Raw genomic sequence first — 24,635 nt, 5'->3', positions numbered from 1 at the left:
TAACTCTCAATCGCCCCCATTGAACCTTCACGTCTCATCTTGGGATAGGCCGCCCTCTTCCATTTAACAAGGGATTCCAATTCCTTATTAAACCACGGCTCCCTCGCATGACCCTTTCCTCCCTGCCTGACAGGTACATAATTATCAAGGACACTCAATAGTTGCTCCTTGTACAAGCTCCACATATCATTTACACTCTTGCCTTGGAGTCTACTTTTCCAAGCCACACATCCTAAGTCATGCCTCACCGCATCATAATTTCCCTGACCCCAGCTATAACTCTTGCCCTGTAGTACACACTTTTCCCTCTCCATCACGAGTGTAAAAATCACCGAATTATGGTCACTATCCCCAAAGTGCTCACCTACCTTTAATTCTAACACCTGGCCTGGTTCGTTACCCAGAACCAAATCCAGTATGGCCTCACCTCTTGTTGGCCTGTCTACATATTGTGTCAGGAAACTCTCCTGCACACATTGAACAAACACTGACCCATCTAACGAACTTGGGCTATAGCTTTCCCAATCAATATCAGGAAAGTTAAAGTCCCCCATAACAACCACCCTATTATTGTCACTCATCTCCTGAATCACCTTCCCTATCCTTTCTTCAATGATTCTAGGACTATTAGGAGGCCTGTAAAAGACTCCTAACAGGGTGACCTCACCTTTCCTATTCCTAACCTCAGCCCAAACTACCTCAGATGGCAAGTCCTCATCCATCGTCCTTTCCACCTTTTAAGGTGAAAGGCAAGATTTGAGGAAATTTCTTTCATCTAGAGGATGGTGGGAATTTGGAATGCACTGCCTGAGAGCATAGTTTTAGGGGGAAAATCTCACAGTCTTTAAAAGGTACTTGGATGAGCATTTGAAATGTCATAACATTCAAGGCTATGAGCCAAATGTTGGAAAATGGGATTAGTGTAGACGATAGAGGGGGGTGATGGAGGGTTGTTTTTCAGACTCGAGGCCTGTGACCAGTGGAGTGCCACAAGGATCGGTGCTGGGCATCTACTTTTTGTCATTTACATAAATGATTTGGATGCGAGCATAAGAGGTACAGTTAGTAAGTGCAGATGACACCAAAATTGGAGGTGTAGTGGACAGCGAAGAGGGTTATCTCAGATTACAACAGGATCTTGACCAGATGGGCCAATGGGCTGAGAAGTGGCAGATGGAGTTTAATTCAGATAAATGCGAGGTGATGTATTTTGGGAAAACAAATCTTAGCAGGACTTATGGTAAGGTCCTAGGGAGTGTTGCTGAACAAAGAGACCTTGGAGTGCAGGTTCATAGCTCCTTGGAGTCGCAGGTAGATAGGATAGTGAAGAAGGCATTTGGTATGTTTTCCTTTATTGGTCAGAGTATTGAGTACAGGAGTTGGGAGATCATGTTGCGGCTGTACAGGACATTGGTTAGGCCACTGTTGGAATATTGCAATTCTGGTCTCCTTCCTATAGGAGGTTGTGAAACTTGAAAGAGTTCAGAAAAGGTTCACAAGGATGTTGCCAGGGTTGCAGGATTTGAGTTATAGGGAGAGGCTGAACAGGCTGGAGTGTCGGAGGCTGAGGGGTGACCTTATAGAGGTTTACAAAATTATGAGGGGCACGGATAGGATAAATAGGCATGGTCGGCATGGACGGGTTGGACCGAAGGGTCTGTTTCCATGCTGTATGACTCTATGACTCTATACCTGTCTTAAATGGGTAACCACTTGCTCTGAGATTATGCCAGAAAGAAGAAGCACCTCTCAGTATCTGCTCTGCCAAGTCCCCTAAGAATGTTACAATCAGGTGTCATCTGATTGTTATGAACTCCAGTGAATACAAACCCAACCTACACAGCCTCTTCACACAAGGATATCTCTCCGTACCCAGGATCAGCCAAGTGAACCTTAGATAAAGGGAACAAAACTGTTCACATTATTCCAGGGTTGTGAAATAATTAATGTCTTGTACAGTTTTAGCAAGACTTCCCTATTATTGTACTCCATTCCCTATGAAATAAATCTCATTCATCTTCCCTATTACCCATTGAACCTAGAAGATTCATGTGATTATGGACTAGCATCCTCAAATCTCCCTGCATTGATGCTTTTTCAGTCTTGCCCCACTGAAGTAGTGGGGACTTCTGGCGAGTTTCGGGTGAAACGGTGTTACCCAGCAGAATCTGCAATTTCCCAGATAATTCCTTCAGAATGTTCAACGGAGGGGATTCCACAGGGTCACCATGCACCACTATCATCTGCACTAGAATAATGGCTGTCTGCCTGTTATAGTATCTATTAACTGTTAAGGCTGCACCACTGATCCAGTGGCATATCTCTCATGACATCTTGTCAACCTGAAAATGACATTTGTGCCTATATTTATCCATGCAAATATAGTACCCTCTATACCATGAGCTATCCTTTCCTCTAGTCATTCAGAAAAAAACATTTCTAATGCAAATCTTGACATAATCAATGAAGGGTAAAATATCCAACATTGGCAAATGAATTTTGCTAATATCTAGATAGGAAAACAAATAAATTGCTGCCAATGATTCATCAAAGTCCTGTCCAACTGACATAATAAAATGAGTACAGTGGCTCAGTGGTTAGCACTACTGCCTCACAGCGTCAGGGACCTGGGTTTGATTCCAGCCTTGGGTGACTATCTGTGTAGAGTTTGCATGTTCTCCCTGTGTCTGTGTGAGTTCCCTCCCACAATTCAAAGATGTGCAGGCCAGGTGAATTAACCATGCTAAATTGCCCCCGGTGTTAGGTGCATTGGTCAGAGGAAATTGTGTCTGGGTGGGTTACTCTTCAGAGGGTCACCATGGACTTGTAGGTAACCTAATCTGAAAAATATTTACAATTCCACAGAAGATGAAATGGCTTTTTTTTATAAGAGTTTCATTCATAACATGTAGGTATTTCTCCCTGGGCCAGCATCCCATGTCCTGGAGAAGATGGTGTTGAGCTGCCTTCTTGAGCTACTGCAGTCTTTAGGCTGCATGGACACCCACAGCGCTGTTAGCAAGGGAGTTCTTGACACAGTGACAGTGAGGAAGTGGCGATACATTTCCAAGTCAGAATGATGAGTGGCTTGGAGGGCAATATGTAGGTGGTGGTGTTCCCATTTATCTGCTGCCCTTGTCCTTCTAGATATGTAGACACTACAAGTTTGGAAAATGCTGTTGAAGCAGCCAGGGTGAGTTTTATCCTGTTCCTTAGGTTTGTTTGGAAATCCTGCAAACTGTACATGCTCAAAATGCACAGATGAAAGAACTAGGATTTTCTTTCTTGAGGCAATGATTTATATTTAAATCTTACCTTTACAGGCAGGTTGCAGAGTTGAAGGAAACAAGGCTTTGAAGATCACAAAAGGTAACTCAGTGGGTATAAGCTCGATGATGTCATTCTGCAATGTGTATTTTTAAAATTTTTTAAACGTCATGTTTTGAACTTTGTGAAACCTGTTTTAGAGGCCATCTTCTGTTGGGAAAACAGGCAAATGGACCTGCAAGTTAGAGCACCATGCCAATGACAGTGTGTCCAACTGACATGATTTGTGATTGGCATGGGAGGCAATGTTTGGGCGAAATACCTATAGCACAATTAGGACCCTTAAGTAGGCAGCGAATGCGTAACTAAGGGTGTTTTGCTACTGTATCCACAATGTAATGAACAGTGCAGTGTCCAGTTTCCAACATGTGAGCTGCTGGTGGTGAATAAAGTAAGTACACCCTTCCCACGGATCCTGTGCTAATTTGAAGCACTATCCGCCATCGCTAATAGCTTTGCCTCCATGCATTTACCGTCCAACACCCCTCCACTCTGTCCAATATGCCCACACCCCACCACATCCTCACTGGTGAGTTCTTGGACTTATGTATGTTTCAGGGCACTACATATACGATCCTGAGGGGTCTCAACGGGATGGATGAGCAAAGCATGTATCCCTTTGTGGGAATAATCTAGGATGAGGAATAAGCATGGGTTTAAAGGTAACAGGGATGGGTGAGATTGTGGAGTAATCAGATCAGTCAGCAGTTTTGCAAATTGAGTCTTTCTCCTGGAGATCCAGCCTCAAAATGGTTAAAGAGCTATTAGTAAAGCAGGCAAATGCACTGTGGGGCTTACCCTTGACATTGGCAGTGGGGTGCAGCAGATCAGTCTTCAGTGTATAATGCAGCCCTATGAGGCAAAACTGTTATATGATTAAAGGTAAAGCTTTGTTCATTTTCAATTGATTCATCAACAAACCACATGGCGCATTGCTACTTACACTGAAATTTCCCAGTTTAAATATTTACATGGTCAATTATAATTGTAATTTACTGACATAACAGGATAACTAAAAATGATAACAACAGGGTACAAGGGCTGTGATTGGGCCAGTGCAAGATTTTGCATGTTATGTGGGTTAATGAATGCAGATGTATTCATTGTAGACTCTGTGCAGTGCTGTCTGTGCCAATCCTATTCCAGCAGTGATAGCACATTGCAGTATTGAGATTATATCCCTTTGTTGATTTGCAAAGTCAACTAATTTTAATATTTTCCTGTGACTCCTAGCACATTGATCATTATGTATGAGGAGAGTCAAGGAGACAGAAGTTGCCACCTCGACATCAATAAAGAATTCAGTCTTTCCTTTGAAGACAAGAAGGATTTTTCAGTGTTAGGAGAACAGTGTAGTTTTAAGGCAGAGTTTTCTGATTTATCAAATCAGCACCTTTCCTTCTGTGCTTGCTCTAAATGAATACTGAGTGGCCAGAGAGACAGTGTAGGCACTCCAAATGCATTTCGAGGGAAGTTCCCAATTTTAATTTTCCTTTCAGGCTCTTAATCAGCTTTCTGCAACATACTGTTACTGTCTCAATGGCTAACCACACCATAGTGTGCCATTCACAAAATTTTGACCAACACACCTGGTAACACAAGTGCCCTCTCTCCTATTCATGTTTCTTTTATTTATTTGGTGTTTGAAGAAACTGAGTGATTCGTAGACATTAGGGATTAGGCAACTTGGGACAGGCAGTAAACTGCCCAGCCAGCAGCGCTCATGTCCTATTTCTTGAATAAATAAAAGATAAATATAACTGGTAAAATGTCAACTCGATATTTTCCATTATGAATGCTAGAAATAATATATTTACAGATTACAGTTTTTTGCACTGTGTGTTGATATTATCTGTACTTATTTCTAATACATGGGAGTAATTTGGAAAACATTAATAATAGTTCATCCAAACATTTGTAAGGTTTGTAAAGTAGCAAGGTTATGCACCAAACAAAAAGGAAAGAACAAAGAGAAGATAAACACTTAAGAATGTATTTTATGGGACTTTTATTTATTATATTTATTAGATATCTGTAGAATATCAAAACAAAACAGGGCAGCAGATTGCCCTTCTTAATGCTTTCACTTCCATAGATCAATATTTCAATTTTTATTAAGTTAAAAACATGATGTTGTATAATCGGAGTTTGGACATTCGGTTCACTCGCACAATATACATTTTCATGCAGCCTTTATAATAGATTTGCAAAACAGCCACTAAGTTTGTACACATTAATAGAGAATTCAACAAATGCAGCATGTTGAAAACATTCATTTTGAAGCAAAACAATGCAATAATTTGGTGAGTCTGTCACTGGCATGCATTTGAGCAAAAAGCAAGCACATATGTTTGCAAAATAGTTTAAAGCATATTATGTCTACTACAAAACCCATTTTTGAATGTATTATTTTCAAATTTAGAACTTGACACATAATTTTCAGACATGGAAGCTTTGAAGAAAATGCAACTTCTTCATTTTCAGCCTGCATCTTTCTCACCCCTTTTACTGTCTCCTCAGTAGGACAACAACATTATTTTGCAGAGCTCCACTTAATTCCTTCATCTGCATTAAAGCACACTTCCTTATTTAACTGCCAGATGAAACATTCTATTGTCAGCTTTTCTCCCACATTATCACTAGCGTCTGAGTGCCTCTTACATAAGTGACATGGATATCAAATGTTATTATGTATGTATATCATCTCTACTGCAGTGATGCCATTTAAGTGACATATCTCAATGTATCGCTGTCCAAATCACTTTCTGCATAAAGCTCATCCAATGTATTAAAGCTGCAGTACTGCACAATTTTCAGACATTTATCTCAATGTTTACAAAATCAAAATTAATGATGTGGATGTATAATGAGATCAACTTATAGGCTGAAACGAAGGAGGAATTTTCATCAATGAATTCATTCTACAGAAGGGCCCTAAATCACAAATGCAACCTGCATTTGGAGGGAGACAGCAAGTTCTACAAAGCCATCTATCAGCTCCTGGAGATGTCCTCTTTGCCCTGATTTTCACCAGGGAAACAGAAACAATGAGGATCAATTTCTACACAATAGAAGAACAAAATAGTTATGGAAATCTAAAAAAACCAGTAAATGCTGGAAATATTCAACATCTCTGGAGACAGAAACAAAATTAGCATTTCAGGACTGGAGGAGAAGTTAGTAATTTAATCAGCTTTCAGAAATAAAAGGATGGAAAGGTGGGAGAAAGAACATAAGAGAATGTCTGCCATAGGGTGGAAGGCAGGGAAGATTAAGTGATCCCTGTGTGACTCCATTTGGTACACCCTTGCCAGTCCCAAATTGACCCATGTATCCCTACTTTGTGTTTCCAGTTAGTTAACCGATCCTCTATGTTATTATATTACCTCCATACCCTGAGCTCTTAATTTGTTTGGCAACCTTTGATGCGTTACCTTGTCCAATGTCTTATGCAAATCCAAGTACACCAAACAACATGATCCCTTTATCCATGTTTACTTGTTATTTCCTGAAAGAACATTAAATTGGTCAAACCCTATTTTGCTTTTTCAAATCAGTGTTGACTCTGTCTGATTGCATTAAGATTTTCTAAGTGGCTTGCAACAGTCTCCTTTATTAGATTTTAGGCAATATGGCCTGTAGTTTCTTGCTTTCTGTCTCATATACAGGAGTTACATTCACAATATCCCAATCTGCTAGGATTTCTCCAAATCCAGGGAATTTTGGAAAATTAAAACTAATGAATCTGCTATCTCAGCAAACACTTCTCTACGGACCCAAGGATGATGTCCATCAGGATCTACATGCTTGTCAGCTTTTAGTTATAACTTTTTTCACCTTTTTCTGGTGATTGAATCTGTTTTAAGTTCTGCTCTCCCTTTGATTTCTTGATTTACACTTTGTGGAACGTAATTTCTCTCTTCTACAGTGAATCTATTCAGTGCATCTGCCATTTCTTGATTTTGCATTATTAATTCCCAAGACTTGCATTATTAATTCCCCACTCTCTTGAGGATGAATGTTCACTTTACTTAAATTCTTTTTGAATAACTCTGGGAACTCTTTATTATGTCTTTCAATATTTATGGCTCATTTTCTCTTGGACTATAATTTCTCCCACTTTTTTAGTTACTTTATGTATTTTATTGATTTTGTGCACTCTTTTTTTTCAGTTTGTTACCATGGTAAATGTAATCTTAGGGTAAACCTAATTCCATTTCCCTCAGACCTATCTAGAGACATTTTAAAATATTCATTATTTTCACTCTGTGAAGTTGAAATGAGGTGTAAACTCTTTATAAAATCCAAGGGATTGTCCACATACATTATGCATGCAGGTTTCATTCTAATTGAGGTTTTGAAGCAAATTAATGAGATTACACAACACAGGAAAGATCCTGTGTTTGTAGTGCTTCAACCTACTTTTGATATATTTCATGTTGCTTCTATAGGAGTTCTCGGAACAACCACATGCCATTATAGAAAGATAACATAAAATTAAGCCTACAAACCGAAAATGAATAGAAGTAGCAATGGTCCTAACTACGTACTATTTATCCTTAAATGTGATGCAGTCACTGTCTCAGCAACGCTTTCGTTTATACAGTTATAGTACAATTGCCATATCGTGATTTTTGCCGTGATTTTTCTGTATTCCATCAAATCTTAATCTATTCCATCAAATTATAATCTGTCTGGTGCTAAAATACTATTTTTGTAGCTTCTATTAAAGGTAGTAATAACCTTCAGAGCGAACTATGCTGCAAAGCTGTAAAACACTGTAAACCTTGAACTGGAATTGTGTTTAAATTATTAAATATATTTGTGGTCCTTGAAAGTCTTAATAGACCTTGTAATTAACCTCTGCTGAGATTCTAACTCATTAGAAACTGTTAAAAGACCAGAGATTCCTGGTGAAGACTGAAGGTAGATCATGACCTTGTGTGCTTTATCCTTCTTTTTGGAAGGACAAAGCACACAAGGTCTGTCCTAAGCATACAATTCATTTAACATTTCAAGTTTGATGACTTTTTCAGAACTGAATTGAAATGCTAACTCTGTTTTTCTCTCTAAAGGTGGTGCTAGATCCACTCAGCTTCTCCAGCACTTCATTTTTATTTCTATTTTCCAGCATCCACACTATTTTGCTTTTATATAACTTATTGCTTCACTGCAGAAGCATTTTAAAGTAAATAGGATACATTTTTCCTGGAGGTTGTCTAAAATAACATATGTAAACAATTTAAACTTAATCTTTAAAATCAAGTCTATTGTTAGGATATCACTCTAATCAGAACTATTTTTATACTATCTTTCTATTGTTATAATATTGAACAATAAGTGGGACCTTTTTGTTAGAGCCTTAGGTTAGTCCATTCCCAGAAATGTTTATGGGTATAGTGTTCAACATTATTAAGCAATAACCCAAGCTAAGTTGTTGGAAATAATTGCATCAGTGAGTTCGAATAAAATTCCCACTGGAAGTCACGGACAATAGAATTGGATGGACTACAAGCTGCATAGCCAGTCCCATTCCAACACGTTCCCACAGGAAGGGTTGGGTTAAGATTTTGTCCATCACGTATGATTCTGAGAGAGATTTTATCACTTTTGACCATTGCTGACTGAATGCCTCTGTAACCTTTGATCTCCTTACGAATCAAGAAGCTGTCCATCCCTGTGTCAAAGATACTCAATGACTTGGCCACCACAGTCTTCCGCAGAAATGAGTTCCACAGATTCACCACTATCCAATCAAGGAAATTACTCATCACCTCAGTTCTAAAGGGTTTCTCTTCACTCTGAGGCTGTGACCTCGGGTCCTAGTCTCTCCTATTAGTGGAAACATCTTCTCCACATTTATTCTATCTAAGCTTCTCAGTATTCTGTAAGTTTCAATCAGATCCTGGCCCCCCCATCCTTCTAATTTCCATCAATTTCAAATCCAAATCTCAGTCCAGACTCAAAGCAAAGTACAGAGACCCGAAAAATTTCACTGTGTGTTTTAGTTTGTTGTTAAGCCAGACCCTGCTATCTGATTTGCATTTCACACACCCTTTAAATGTCGAGTCAATGCAATGTAAGTAGCTTCCCAGAGTTATGACGCATTTGCACTAGAAATTAGAAAACAACAACCAGCAAAATTCTAGCTGCAATTTTAGATTGGTTTGCATCTGACAATGCAAATTAAACATTCTGCACTAAATGCTGTCCATTCGGAGTTCAGCAGTAGAATCATCCAAAACTGTGAAGGAAATCAAACTCAGTTGTGCATATGTTTCAGATCCCCTTTGTTGATGTGAGGCATCCTTTCTCAGATCATCATCCCCGTCTCAGCAGTTTACTTTAAGTCTATTATTTTTTCAATCTCTTTCACTGATTTCACGGCTTTCACTAACGGAAATGGTCTGCACACTGCTTTATAGCCCAGCTTGATTCACTTTCTTTTTCTATATAGGACATCTGAACAAATTGCTTTTCAATATAAAATGTGACCATTGATTTTCAGTTGATACCAGAGGAATCCTTATACTACACACAACAGTCAAACTCAACACTTCATTCTATTTCCACATTTATCTGAAAACTGAAAGAAGCAATTGACATTATGCATTTAAAATAGTGCTGGCCCCAAGAAAGAATATCTCAAACTTAATTTTTCTTTAACAAATTGGAACCATTGAAGGGAAATAATTACAAAGGTACCAAGACATCTGAGCAGGACTTAATAACAAAGAGAATGGTCCTGTCTGTCAAATGATAAAGGGATTGGTGAAAGATTTTTTTATGAGGACATGTTCTGTTCATTTTGTCTTCTTTCTAATATGTTTTAGAGTTTCCTTTCAATGTGTTCCCAGCATGTACTATTCCCCAGTAGGAAAGTGACCAAATTCGTGCCTCTACTGTTATTGATCACTATTAAACATTTGAGAACATTGGTCAACCATTCCCTCCTTGGAATGTGCTCAGTGCATCCCTGAAACAGCTAACATCAGCAACTTACTTGTGGTAATTGCAAATGTCAACCAATGTTCAGCTTCTTCATGTCATTTCAGGTGGTAGAATAAATGCATTATATCACCATGATTCAAAAGTATTATTGTATAATGTATTATATAACTTCTTCTTATAGTGACAAAACGGCAGTTTTCTGGTCTAAAACTGTACTTTTCTCTCTAGTACTGGTATTAAACATATTAATTTATGTATGTGTTTTAAAACAAATGCAAGCAAAACAAAGATTTTTGCCAAATTGTGCAAAAGAATTCCCCAGTCTAACTATCGATGGGGTGTAGATTATATGGAGAACTGCCTTAAACTTGGGGCTTTAAATTTACAAGCAAAATCTTCAGATTAAGAAGCTAACCATGCAGTAACCATGCAGCATATGCCACATTCCATTTGCTTTCTGTGTCAGATTGAATTGCTTTTTGAAGAAAGTCTTCATGACGTGCTGATAGCTCTGGAAGGTAAAACATCCTGATCCTATATCCATTTTACATTTACATCCCTATTCCCTTCAGATAAAATATATGTTCTAATAACTTAGTAAAGCATTAGAACAACACATCACGTGTCTGGGTATTGGCAGGACATTTGGCAATTCCATAGTGACGCTTATCTGTGGTCAATCACTGCCATGGACATTTCAATTTGTTCATGAGAGCTGAGAAAATGTTGAATGATGTTTTTATTTTAAAATGTACATTAAAAAAACCCAGTTACATTACACAAATATTATTTTCACACACTGCATCTATATAATTCTCTCTTCAGAAACTTCCACTGATAATGGTCAGTCCATTTATTCGGGTGTTGTGCACGTTGACTCAGGGGAGTCCAGAGTTGGGCATTTTGGGGCAATAGCCTTGTAACTGTAATATTCCACAACTTGCTTTGGAACTTCTGCTAAGACACATTTAGCCAAAGCTGCTGGAGAGGCCTGGAACACAGATCAGGACGTTAGTGATAAGACCAACTGTGTTTTTGTTTCACCTAAATGTATTTCCATGTCAAGCACCTTTCAAAAGTTATTTAAGAGCATTATAGTTAAAACCAAATAAATGAATTCAATCTTTAAAGAACATTATCACTATAATAAAGTTAGTTTCAAATGGTTACAAACAATATGCTCCATTTGCATTATGCCTTTCTTTTATTTTGACATCCCAAGATTTTCTTTTTAGGTTAGATTACTTACAGTGTGGAAACAGGCCCTTCGGCCCAACAAGTCCACACCAACCCTCCAAAGAGCAACCCATCCAGACCCATTCCCCCTTCACCTAATACTATGGGCAATTTAGCATGGCCAGTTCACCTGACCTGCACATCTTTGGATTGTGGGAGGAAACCGGAGCACCCGGAGGCAACGCACGCAGACACGGGAAGAACGTGCAAACTCCACACATACGGTTGCCCGAGGTGGGAATTGAACCTGGGTCTCGCTGTGAGGCAGCAGTGCTCACCACAACAACATTCAGTTTAAGGAAATAGTTGACTTGACGCCAAATAAGATTTTGACTTGGATTTTGCAGTCACTGCCAAAACAATGGTGCACATTACTGATGTTGGAAAAAGTTATGTCTGTGGTTATGTGTGGATTACCCATTTGCTGATGCCAGTTTAAATCTGGTGTCAAGGCCAGGGGCTCTCCAAGAGCCCAGCAACAGCGATATTAATAAACCAGGGTAAGCAGTCAATTGCGGAGAATTATTTCCAAAGACGACAAACCAAAGAGTATAAAGCACCGAAAATTTCACTCTCAACTAATATATTTTGTAAAGAGCAAAATAAATGATCAGAATAGGATTAAGTTGAGGAAGGAACTTTGACATGATAGAGAAAAATAACTAAAATTATTTTCAAAAGTGATTCTTTTAAAACCATAATGGAAAAGTTTAACATTCCACTTATACAAAATTACTCTGAGGAACATTGAAGCTGTTCAGTATAAAATTATGGATTGAGTCCGGAATTCACCACCTCAAAGAGTTGTGGAGGCTAGATCACTGAATGTATTTCGGGAGGAGGTACCTAGATTTCAGCAGTATTGAGGAAATGAAGGCTACAAGGAGCTGGCACAAAAGAGGAGTCAAGCCTGGGGCAGATTAGCCATGCTCTTATAGAATTGTGGGATAGGCTTGAGGGGTCAAATGGCCTAATGCTGCTCCTATTTCCTATGTTCTTATGAGTGCACCAATAAAACTCCACTTTCACCTCATTCAGCCAAAGATCTCACAGTGAAACTGATAATGTAACAGTGCAGGCTTTGGCAGTTCAGCGATTTCCACTTGATTGTGGCCTGGAGATCTTCAGTTATGCAACAACACATGGAGAAGCACAGAATCACAAACATCAAATGCTGTCAGGTTTCAGACAGCTTACATCGACAAACTCTAACACTTATCATAAGTCATATCATAACATCTGGACCATTAGGATAGCTTGATCAAAAATGTAGTATTTAGGAAAATACAGGTGGAGAGGTAAAGAGGTTTGGGAAGGAGTTTAAGAACTTTGGGTCATGGTACCGAAGACACAGCCACCAATAATGGATCAATTAAAAATGGGAGATGTGCAAAAGGCTTGAATTGGAAGAATTCACAGATCTTAGAAGGTTGGACTGTATTGGAGAGATTGCAGAAAAGGATTACACAATCAGTTCCAGTTGTGACGAACTTTTGTTATAATGATATATTGGAGAAGTTGGGACTGTTTATCTGGGAGACAAAAAGGCTGAGAGGATATTTGATAGATATATTCAAAATCATGAGGAATCAAGACAGAGCATATAGGAAGGACTATTCCCATTTGGGAAAGGATCAAGAATGAGAGAACATAAGCTTAAAGCAGTTGGCAAAGGAAGCAAAGTGGAAGAAAGTGAGGTCTGCAGATGCTGGAGATCAGAGTCGAGAGTGTGGTGCTGGAAAAGCACAGCAGTTCAGGCAGCATCCGAGGAGCAGGAGAATTGACATTTTGGCAAAAGCCTTTCATCAAGGAAAGTGGCATGAGGAAAACCTTTTTTTCACAAAGCTTGTGCAATGTGTGGAGTGCAGTGACTGAAAGTGCGATGGAGGCAAGTTCCCTCAAGACATTCCAAAGGGAAGTGGATTGTTGTCTGAATGTGCAGGCTTGGGGGAGAAGGCAGGGGAATGGCATTAAGTGAATTGCTCAGTCAGAGAGCTGGCACACATGGTCAGCTGGATAGATCCCTTTGGTAATGTAACAAGTTTGATATTCCAAAGGAGGATACAGAAATAGGGAATGGCAAGACAATGGAAAGATTTGAAAACAAAGATGAGAAGTTTTGAATTGTTGAGATCCATAGGTAAAACAACCTTTTATTTAAGCTTCAGGAAAAGATTTTGAGAACAGGGTCAAGGACAGAAATCATAGCCCCTTGTGCCACTCCTGGCCCAGTCCTCTGGCCCTAGCCACTGCTATCTACTTGCACACAGTCAGCCACCTAGGGTCTGGGCCCCAGTTATTAGGCAATGATGTACTCCCCCGCTTGGGAAACATTGCTAAAATATAGCACTGCTTTTAGCCTGGTCGCTGACATTTGCAAGGGTAGGTGGGCTTGATGAAACACGACTTGGTGATGCTTCTGGGTTGCAGACAGAGACTCTGTCCAAGTGCCTTTAAATATGAGGCCTGATTGGTGCTGGTGCCAATCAGAACATGCTGCTCATCGAATCTGACATCTTACTTAGTAGACATATATAATTAATTAATTAGAATGCAATTTGGATGGAGAAAATCTACCCCCTTCAGGCTAGCCATGGCACACCTTAGAAGAAAGAATTCCACCCAAATTGGACCAATGTTTAGTTGTTTAGAGTCATGCCTTGCACAAAGAAAGATTGTTGTAGTTGTTGGAGGTCAGTCAGCTCAGCCACAGGTAATCTCTGCAAGACTTTTGCAGGATAATGTTAATGTCCTAGACCCAACCATCTCCAGCTGCTTCAACAATGACCCTCCTGCCATCATAAGGTCTGAAGTGGGGATGATCATATGAACAATGCTTAGCATCATTCACAACAGTTCAGATACTGAAGCAGTCCCTGCCCAAATGCATCAAGACCTGAGCAATCTTGAGGTGGGGGGGGTGACAATTGGCAAGTGACATTCATACCATGCTAGTGCCAGACAATCTCCAACAAGAGAGAATCTAGTCATCACCCCTTGAAATTCAATGGCATTCCCACTGTTGGATCCTCCGTTATCAACATCGTGTGGGGGGTCACTATTGACCATAAAATGAATTGGATTAGCCATACAAATACTTGGGGGTCTTGTGATGCAGTGGTAGTGCCCCTTCCTCTGGTCCACGAGTCCTGAGTTCAGGTCCTACCAACTCCACAGGAGTATAATAACAACTCTGAACAGGTTGGTTATAACAAATATCTACAAATATTGTGGCTGCAAGAACAGTCCAGAGGCTAGAAATCCTACATTGAGTAAGCATCCTCCGACTCACAAAAACCTGTCCACTATTTAAAATTCACTAATAAGAGTGTGATGGAACACTCCCAACTTACATGGATGATGGCAACCCCGATAACATAGAGTCATGGAGTCGTGCAGCATGGAAACAGACCCTTAGGTCAACTAGTCCATGCCAATCATGTTCCCAAAGTAAGCTAGTCCCACCTGCCTGCATTTGGCCCATATCCCTCCACACCTTTCCTATTCCTTATCCAAATATCTTTTAAGTGCTGTTACTGAACCTGCATCCATCACTTCCACTGGCAGTTTATTCCACACACAAAACCACTCTGTGTAAAAAAAAAGTTGCTCCTCATGTCCCTTTTAAATTGTTCTCTTCTCATCCTCAAATATGCCCCCTAATTTTGAACACTCCCAACCTCGGGAAAACCTTGCTATTCACCCTATCTATGCCCCTCATGATTTCATAAAGCTGTATAAGGTCAACACTCAACCTCCCACTCTCCCGTGAAAAATGTCCCAGCCTATCCAGTCTACTTTTGTAACTCGAACCCTGGCAAAATGCTGGTGGATCTTTTCTGAACCCTTTCCAGTTTAATAATATACTCGTTATAGCAGGGCAACCAGAACTGCAGAGTATTCCAGAAGAGGCCTCACCAATGTTCTGTACATGACCCCATTCACAACAGTACATGACGTCCCAACTCTTATACTCAAAAGGTCTGAGCAATGAAGGTAAGCGTGCTCCATGCCTTGTTAAGCACCCTATCTACTTGTGATGCAAATTTTGAGGAATTATGTACCTGAACCTGTAGGTCTCTCTGCTTTACAAGGCAAATTTGAGGACTGCAGATGCTGGAAACCAGAGTTTAGATCAGAGTGGTGCTGGAAAAGCACAGCAGGTCAGACAGCATCCAAGGAGCAGGACCTGCTGTGCTTTTCCAGCACCACAGTAATCTCTGTTCTACAACACTACCCAGGCCCTACCATTAATTGTGTAAGTCCTGCCCTTTTTTAAAAATCAAAATACAATACTTTGCATTTATCCAAATTAAACACCATCTTCCACTCCTCAGCCCACTGAATGAATTGATTGTGATCTCTTTGTTATCTTAGATAACCTTCTTCACTATCCACTATATCACTTCTTTTAGTGTCATCCGCAATGCCTCCTATATTCTCATCCAAATAATTTCAATAAATGACAAACAGAAATGGAGCCAATACTGATCCCTGTGGAACGCCACTGGTCACAGGCCCCCCGTCTGAAAAACATCCCTCCACCACCATCCTATGTCTCCTGTCTCCTATGTATCCAATTGGTAATGTCACCCTGAATCCCATATGATATAACGTTCGTGATTAGTACTCAGGAAGCTTAACACTATCCAAGACAAAGCATCCTGCTTGAATGATACTGCATCCACAAACATTCACTCCCTCCACTACTGACACACAATAGCAACAGTGTGCACCATGTACAAAATGCATAGCAGTAATTCAACAAGGATCCTTAGCCAGCACCTTCCAAACCCATGTCTACTACCATCTAGAACGACAAAAGCAGCAGATACATAGGAATACCACCACCTGCAAGTTCCCTCCAAGCCATTCACTATCTTGACTTGGAAATATATCATTGTTCTCTCAGTATCAATGGGTCAGAATCATGCAACATCCTCCTTAATGGCATTGTGGTGTATCTACACCAAATGGACTGCAGCAGGTCAAGAAGACAGCTCACCACCATTTTCTCAGAGGCAAGTGAGAACGGGTAATAATTGCTGGCCTCACTGGTTATATCCCATGAAAGATTAAAGAAAATTTATGATCTCTGGATTTCTTCTGATTTTGAATAAAATGCATTATTGCATCAATCTCTCATTATTTTATAAACTTGGATAATATTCCCAGCCAAACATTTTCCAATAAAGTTACATTTAGTTTCCTAGATCAATGCTGAGATCTAGAGCCATCTTTACCATCCTTTTCTAAATGATTTCTTCTGTCATCTTTGTTTTTTTATTTGTTGCTTTGTTGGATTTCCTTTTTCTGCAATTAATACAGTGGACTTAATGATAAATTTGCAAATGTGGATATTGGATATTACACTGACTGAATGCTGATAAATTGCTTTCAGAATTATTAATATTGAAAACAGAGAGAATATGTCAAATATGAGACTTATCATGACATTCAGTACTACAGTGTTTGGTTTTCTTTAATCTGGCTAATTAGGAGTCCACTGCATGTTTTGATTAATAGCCATTTTCATTGGACACATGATCCAAGCACTTTTATTAGCACAGCACAATTCATGGGAACTTTGATCTTCTTATGTGTTTGTTGTCTAAACAAATGCCTTGAGTAAGTCACTGCAAAAAAGGAATCTTGTTCCTTGCAACTCAAAAGATCTGCTTAGTCCTTTGTTCTTACATTCTGTCACCTTCAAAGTGGTTGGATGAATGTTAAACAGAATTTTTAGAATTAGTAAAATAACCACAGTCTCACTTTAGCCTTAATCTCTCATGCTCTGAATTAGGAAATGTGATCATTGTCAAGAAAGGTGAGTGCTATCAGCAGAAAGAAGCCAGTTTATCTAATAATGAGCAGCTCCAGCAGAGAACAGGAAGATCATAGAAAGAGCTAGTAGCATCTCACAATATTCTAAATGGAGAGCAGAGTGAATTTGACACGAGGCAAAATTTTGAACAATTGCTCTAATGATGTTAAAGTAATACTCAAAATCTGTGTAGAGAAAACTAGAAACCGTGCTAAGATGTATTGTTTAAAAAGCATTGTCTTAACAAAAACTCATTAGTTAATGATGATATTAAGAAGCCAGAAAGAGAAATGTTATATTTGGTATTCACCTCTAGCCTACAGCGTAAATATAAAGATGCACAGAATTCATTGCTCCAAAGGTATCACTCTAAAAGAAGGTATGTATTATAATAAGAAGCATAATTCAAAAATTACTTTAATTCTTACATTTTTAAATTCACGGAAGGGGACAAACTGAACAATATCTCTTAACACAGGTTCCCCCTTTGGAGATCGTAAAACCCCATCGTCACCATCCAGTATTTGCATATCTGTAAAATCTGCATTGCCGACACCAACAATGATGATGGACATTGGCAGGTATGATGCTCGGACAATTGCCTCCCTTGTATCTGCCATGTCAGTGACAACACCATCTGTTAGAATCAGCAGGATAAAGTATTGCTGGAAAGACAAAAACAAGGAACAATCAAAACTGAAACATTCCCATGTAAAAACCTTAAAGCAAGTAGCATCATGTTACTTTACTAGATTTATGTTGTTCCAGGCCAAGGAACATTGAAATCCCTTCACCCTATCAAAGCTGAGATCAGCAATAAAGCATGAGTCAAAAATCTATGCTCAGGCCTCCTGACTGAAAGTAAAATCCTGCAGATGCTGGAAATGGGAATTAAAACAAAGCTGGAGAAATTCAGCATGTCAGGCAGCATCTGTGAAGAGACAGAGTTAACTTTCTGATGAGCAAACAGAAATAGAAATGTGGATGATTGAAATTCAGTGCAAGAGGGGACAGGATGAACAAAAGAAAATATCCGAGATGGAATAGAAGCTAAGGGAGATGAAATAGCAAAGAATTTCAAAATGCAACAACCAAAATGAGTTGTAATAAATATAGTGAATAAACAAAGGTTGTCCAAATGAGGTATGAATTGTTATACAAAACCATCCAAATGTAACGTGAAGGGATAAACGAAGAAACAAGACAAAGACCAGCTCAACAAAGGATGGGGAACTCAATATAGAATGCCAAGTTCAAAGGCAAGGTGTCATTCCTTCAGCTTGTGTGAGCTTCATTTGAGCCCTGTAGGAAGCCATGGGAAGAAAGCTCAGCAAGGAAGCATTGTAGGGAATTGAAATTACAGCAACTGGGACCTAGAGGTCATGCCTGTGGACAGAACAGATGTGCACCACAAAACAGTCACCCTGTCAGCCTTTGATCTCCTCTGCATCAAGGAAACCACATAAGACATTGCCTAAGCGACTAATATTTTCCTGCCTTTTCATTCTTATTTTGTGATTGACAAGGCTCCTTAGCATATGGACACGGTGCACTATTTGACCAGTCTAGTTAAATAGCCTTAACTAATATATCGGTCTGCTCATGTGTCCCAGCAACATCAGGTAGGGAAGATCGAGGGATGAAAAGATTATGGCTAGCTGCATTCTTTATGTGTTTCTGAGAATTTCTTTAAGTAAATTCTACGTACAGATGCTTCTTTTGTTTTCTCCTCCTCGGCAGCCACTTTAGCCACTTTCCCTATAATAGGTGACACATTGGTTGGGCCATAGAGCTGAATTTTGGGTAGACAGCTCTGATATGATTCAACAACTCCCTGTATTCCTTTAACAAAAAAAAACATAATTCAATTTATTGTTGGTTTTATAGTTATACAATGCAATAAAGCATCAGAAACAGTGAGCATTATACACAAAACGGCGATTTATACCAATCCTTCAGCAGCAAAAGCTAGCACATCCCATATACTCAAACAGGTTAGTTGTTAATTGTGTCTGTGTTTATGGGATAGACAGGGAGGAAGCTGGAAGAACATCACAAGCCAGGCAGCATCAGGAGCTGAAGTAGTCGACATTTTGGGTGTAACCCTTCTTCAGGGGGTGGGTGTAGGGGAAGCTACAGATAAAGGGGAGGCAGGGGCAGGGTGGTGAGGTGGGGATAGGTGAAGATAGGTAGAGGATACAACCTGGTTGGTTAATGGGAGGACTGAATCCGGTTGGTGGCACAGAGCAGAAGGGATGGGAAGGGAAGTCATTTGAAATTGGAGAACTCAATGTTGAGTCCTCTGGGCTGTAGACGGAAGATGAGGTGTTGCTTCTCCAAGTCGTGGTGTAGTTCATTTTGGCAATGGAGGAGGGCAATGATGGTCATGTCAGAAAGGGGGTGGGAAGGGAAATTGCAATGGGCGGTGACTGGGAGGTCCAGTCGGCCTCTGCAAACCCAGCTGAGATGCTCAGTGAACTGTTCCCTAAGTTTACATTTGGTTTCCCCGATGTAGAGAAGACCACTTTGGGAGCACCTGATGCAGTAAACTAAGTTGGAAGAGAGGCAGCTGAACCTCTGTCTCACCTGGAAGGACTGTTTGGTGCCCTGGATAGTGGTGAGGGGAATGGAACATTGCCATGTTTTGCATCTTTTCCGGATGCAGGGGAAGGTACCTGGCTGTTTTGGGGTGATCGATGGGCAGAGTGGTGCAAACCAAGGACTGTCGAAGGGAATGATCAGGACAAGGGGGACTCTGTCTTTATTGCGTTGGGCAGGTTAGAGCAGTGAACAGGGCATGGAGGTGGTCTGGCAGAGGGCTGACTGGAAATGGAGGAAGGAAAAGCACATTGTTCAAAATAGGTGGACATCTAGGATGCTTGGGAGTGTAATGTCTCCTCATCTGAGCAGATGCGGCTGAGGCAGAGGAATTGGGAGAATGGGATGGAGTTCTTGCGGGATACTGAGTGGGAGGAGATGTAGTCCAGGTAATTATGAGAGTCTGTAGGTTTGTAGCAGATGTTTGTCTGGAGACTGTCACCAGAGATGGAAATGGTGAGCTCAAGAAAGGGGAGGGAGGTGCTGGGGGCTGGGCAACTGGAAGTTGCTGAAGAGATGGAGGGAGTGGTTGGTGTCACGGATGTAGGTGGGAAGTGCCTGAACTAAGGGAGAGAGGATGGAGTAGGACAAGATGAGTTCAGTGGGACAGGAGCAGGGTAGTTGGCTTGTGGATTACGGTGAGTAGGTAGAACCAGGCTGTACATGGCAGGAGAACTACAAGTTTGGAGGCAGTGGAGAGGAGATTACCAGAGGCAATGAGGGCACAGATAGTGCATTCAATTTTGGCCTGATGGGTCACGGGCAAGGGGGTAGCGTTCATGTGCTTCTAAACAAACTACATTCTCAACGCATTAAGGTATGATTTCAGAAATCATTGGACTTCTTTGAGTGAGAGGTCCTCCTTAGGAAGGCTCACAGAATAGGACTCTAAAAACAGTTTGAGATCTGACTCCATTCATACTGCATTGCTGTGAATCTTAAATTATATCATAGGGCAACAAATAAGAAAGCAAATTACACATTTTATTGAAAGCAACTGGTTTCAGCTTACCTTCACATTCATCATTTTCTGAATTGAAGTTAATTGCAAAATTATGAGAAACCTGTAAAAGAAAGTAATCCAGTGAAATGGAATTAGTTATATTCATAAGGAGACCATATTCTAATACCTTAGCTGATCTAAGCTATATGACCTACATGACATGACCTATTCATTCTCCATTGGAAAAGAGACTCTGAAGATGACTCACATTGAGTTTGCAATTATAACAAATAATGAATCCAATGTAAAGTATCCCTTTCATATTCACAGCAGAGAAAATCACATTGATCACAGCATAATCAGGTAACATCTCCCTAAGGTTAAATTTAATTTTATTTCCAATTTTGAAGCTCACTTCTCCATTGTTTGTGTTAGTGGATTCTAATTATTTATAAAATAAACAATAGGTAACACATTCTACTGGTATACTGCCAACAATGTTAATGCAGGGGAAATATCAATGATATTTAATCATATTGTTTTTGAGAACAATCTATTAATTTGGTAATACACAAATTTGACTATTGCTGAAGAAAGGGACAGGCTTTCAAAGTTTTTTGTCTTTTTACTCCTCAGGGCAGAATTGCAAAGATTTTTGTTTTATTTATTTGTTCATGGAATGTGTGAACCACTGGCTAGGCCAACATTTATTGCCAATCCCCAGTTGCCCCAGAGAACATTGAAGTGAGGTGCCTTCTTGAACAGTGGAATGTAACAACACCAACAATGTTGTAAGGAAGCAAGTTCAGCGATATAGTTCAAGTCAGGCTGGTGTGTGGCCCAGAGGGGAACTTGCAATGTAGTGGTGTTCTTATGCAATTGCTGCACTTGTCCTTCTAGATGTTAATGGGTGTTGTGTTGGAAGGAATGGTTGCAAGGGCCTTGGTGAATTTCTGCTGTGTATCTTGTAGATGGTACACATTGCTGTCATGAGGCTTCAGTGATGCAGGGAGTGAAGGCTGAAGGTGGTGAATACCAAATCTCAAAAGGAACAACAATTCATACTGCATGGGAAGGGCATATTGATTGGTTAACAAGGAGAATGCACAAAGGAACAGTTCACTGGCAAGGAACAGGTCATTATTTAAATTCAAACCAGTAAAGTCAACTCTGATTGGTCGAACGCACCAGGAAATGGTTGTTCCCTCAAGCTTTTGTTTAGTTGAGAAAGGTGAAATGCATGGAGATATTCTTCCTGTATGCAAAGGACAGGTGTATAAAAAAGATAAATTATGTGTGACATGTAAATATTAATCTAAAACAGTTTGGAATTAGTGGTGAAACTTTTATAAAGCCAAAGAGATTGTGGCAACTAGTTAAAGAAATAGCAAGTAAGTAAAGAATGTTTTGCTTGACTTGAGTTCACAGTCAGAGGTTTATGGAATCCCACAGTTTTCTGTGTCATTTTAGAAAAAGTCTGAGGTCCCTATCAGCAATCAGGGCAGTGAAAAGAGGCAAGAAAGGGTAAAATTTACAGAAAGCCAGCAACAAAACCATCTGAATGCGGTCCAGCAGAGGAGCACACTGCTGTGGCCCCATTGGAGAATGTATAAAAACCTACTCCACATGGAGGGAGCTCGCAGAAGCATTCAGTGCCAACTCTTTCACTGCAGAAGTATAGGCACACAATCTGGATATTGGGTGAATGGTGCTAATTCTGCTCAGGGCTGTGAAGGCAGTGTGCTGTGGCAGCTCACAAAGCAACAGTGGTGTTATCTATGCATCTTGGGAAAGATGCTTGGATGGCCTCATCCTGCTGTTGCCTTGTTGCTTTGCCAAGTTGGATGAATTCCCAAGCTTTGCAGAAAGAAATGCCTGATGATGCATTTGCAAACTGCACTCTCCATCATGTTATACAGATCTTGTCACTGCCTGAAATGAGATAATGTAATAAAACTGTCTAGCCATGGAGAGGCACAGGAATGGGCAGATGTGGCTGCAGGTCACAAGCATGACTGCTGAGATCCTCAGTTGCCTCCTTGATCAAATGAATTCTTTTTCTGTTTCTCTCTAAACCCATCACCATCCTGACTTGAAAACACACTGCCAATCGTTCACTGTAACTGGGCCAAAATCTGGAATTCCCTCCCTAACAACACCTACAACAAAAGGGCGACAACGGTTCAGGAAGGCAGCTCACCAGAACATGCTCAAGAGGAATTCAGGTGCAAAGATCTTTAAAGTATCAAAAACATGTGTAGAAAATAATCAAGAAAGCTATTGGAGTGCTGGCCATTATACCGAGAAGGCTGGAGACGTTTGGCTGCAGTTAAACAAAACCCTAGTTAGATTCCCCCTTGGAGTACTGTGAACAAGTCTGGGCACCAAACGTAGGGAAGGATATATTGGCTTTGGAGGGAGTACGATGTAGGTTTACAAGAATGACACCTGGACATCAGGGGTTAAATTATGAGGAGACATTATACAAATTAGGCCTGTTTTCTCTCTAATTTAGAAGGTTAAGGGATGATCTGATTGAATCTTTGAGATATTAACAGGAAAAAAACAGTGTACAGAGGAACCTTGGTTATCCGGCACTCAAATTATCCAAATATCGGATTATCTGGCAAGATTGTCCTGACGCTGGGCTAAACTATATTATCCAGCATTCAATTATCCGAACAAAATACTCCCTGCCCGTGTCCTTCGGGTAATCGAGGTTCCTCTGTAAATAAACTGTTTCCATTCGTTAGGGTTTCTAGGCCAGTCTGAGAATTAGGACCAGACTATTTAGGCAAGATGTGAAGAAGTATTTCTAAACACAGTGTTAGATGTTTGGAATTCTTCCATAAATGGCAGTGGATGCCAGATAAGTTAATTTTAAATCTGAGGTAGATACATTTTTGTGTGATTATGAAGTCAAGTCAGAAATCAGTCATAATATCGCTGAATGATGGAATTGGCTTGAGGGACTGAATGGCTTACTCCTGATCCTATGTTCCTAATTTGGGATGGACAGCAAAGAGTGGTCAGGCCAATGAAGTCTGCGTTGCCTGAATAAGTAAAAACAGAATCTTTTATTGTACAGTTCCCCACCAAGTCTTCCTAGGGCATGTGTGCACATACTTTTGGAAAGAGAGTGACTATCTTTCTCAAATGCTGTCTCACTGTCCTTTAGCCTTGGTTTTTCCGCTCCTCTTTTCCCATGATCATGACATGCAAAAAATGTGCCCACTAGAAATCAGATTAGTGCATTAAATATTAGAGGAAACAATTCAAAATATTCAACACATTTTCAACATTCAATTGGCTTAACAAGGATATAATTCACTAGACATTAAAGCAGTCACAACAGTTTGGCAGTTACTATATCTGATATTGTTCTTCAAGAAAGAATTTCAAAGGAACAGAGATCCTGATATCAGTTGTTTGGAAAATGTTGGAATCTATTACTAAGGAAATTTTTCCTATGTATTTTGGAAATCATAAAAAATTTAAAAGTAAATAAGGTTTTACAAAAGGGAAATCTTGTTACGCAATTTTTTAAGAGTCTTTTGAAGATATAACCAAAATATAGATTGCGGAGCTGAAAATGTGTTGCTGGAAAAGCGCAGCAGGTCAGGCAGCATCCAAGGAGCAGGAGAATCGACGTTTCGGGCATGAGCCCTTCTTCAGGAATGAGGAGAGTGTGCCAAGCAGACTAAGATAAAAGGTAGGGAGGAGGGACTTGGGGGAGGGGTGTTGGAAATGCGATAG

General features: G+C 40.0%; 1 protein-coding gene across 1 annotated transcript in view; it reads right to left on the bottom strand.

Annotated features, from left to right (window-relative positions):
* Positions 1 to 10,999: 10,999 nt before the first annotated feature.
* cpne7 (copine VII) overlaps positions 11,000 to 24,635 on the bottom strand; it is a 147,659-nt gene continuing 134,023 nt past the window's right edge. The window contains exons 13-16 of the mRNA XM_043706786.1: positions 20,949 to 21,000; positions 19,047 to 19,180; positions 17,767 to 18,003; positions 11,000 to 11,269 (exon numbers count right to left, since the gene is read on the bottom strand). Coding sequence (XP_043562721.1) covers positions 11,132 to 11,269; positions 17,767 to 18,003; positions 19,047 to 19,180; positions 20,949 to 21,000 — 561 coding nt within the window. The 3' untranslated portion in view covers positions 11,000 to 11,131. The remainder of the gene's footprint in view (positions 11,270 to 17,766; positions 18,004 to 19,046; positions 19,181 to 20,948; positions 21,001 to 24,635) is intronic.

This window comes from Chiloscyllium plagiosum, chromosome 17 (assembly GCF_004010195.1).
Source record: "Chiloscyllium plagiosum isolate BGI_BamShark_2017 chromosome 17, ASM401019v2, whole genome shotgun sequence".
NCBI lineage: Eukaryota > Metazoa > Chordata > Chondrichthyes > Orectolobiformes > Hemiscylliidae > Chiloscyllium > Chiloscyllium plagiosum.
The sequence above is the reverse complement of the archived record's forward strand: the minus strand, read 5'-3'. Positions and strand labels throughout refer to the sequence as shown.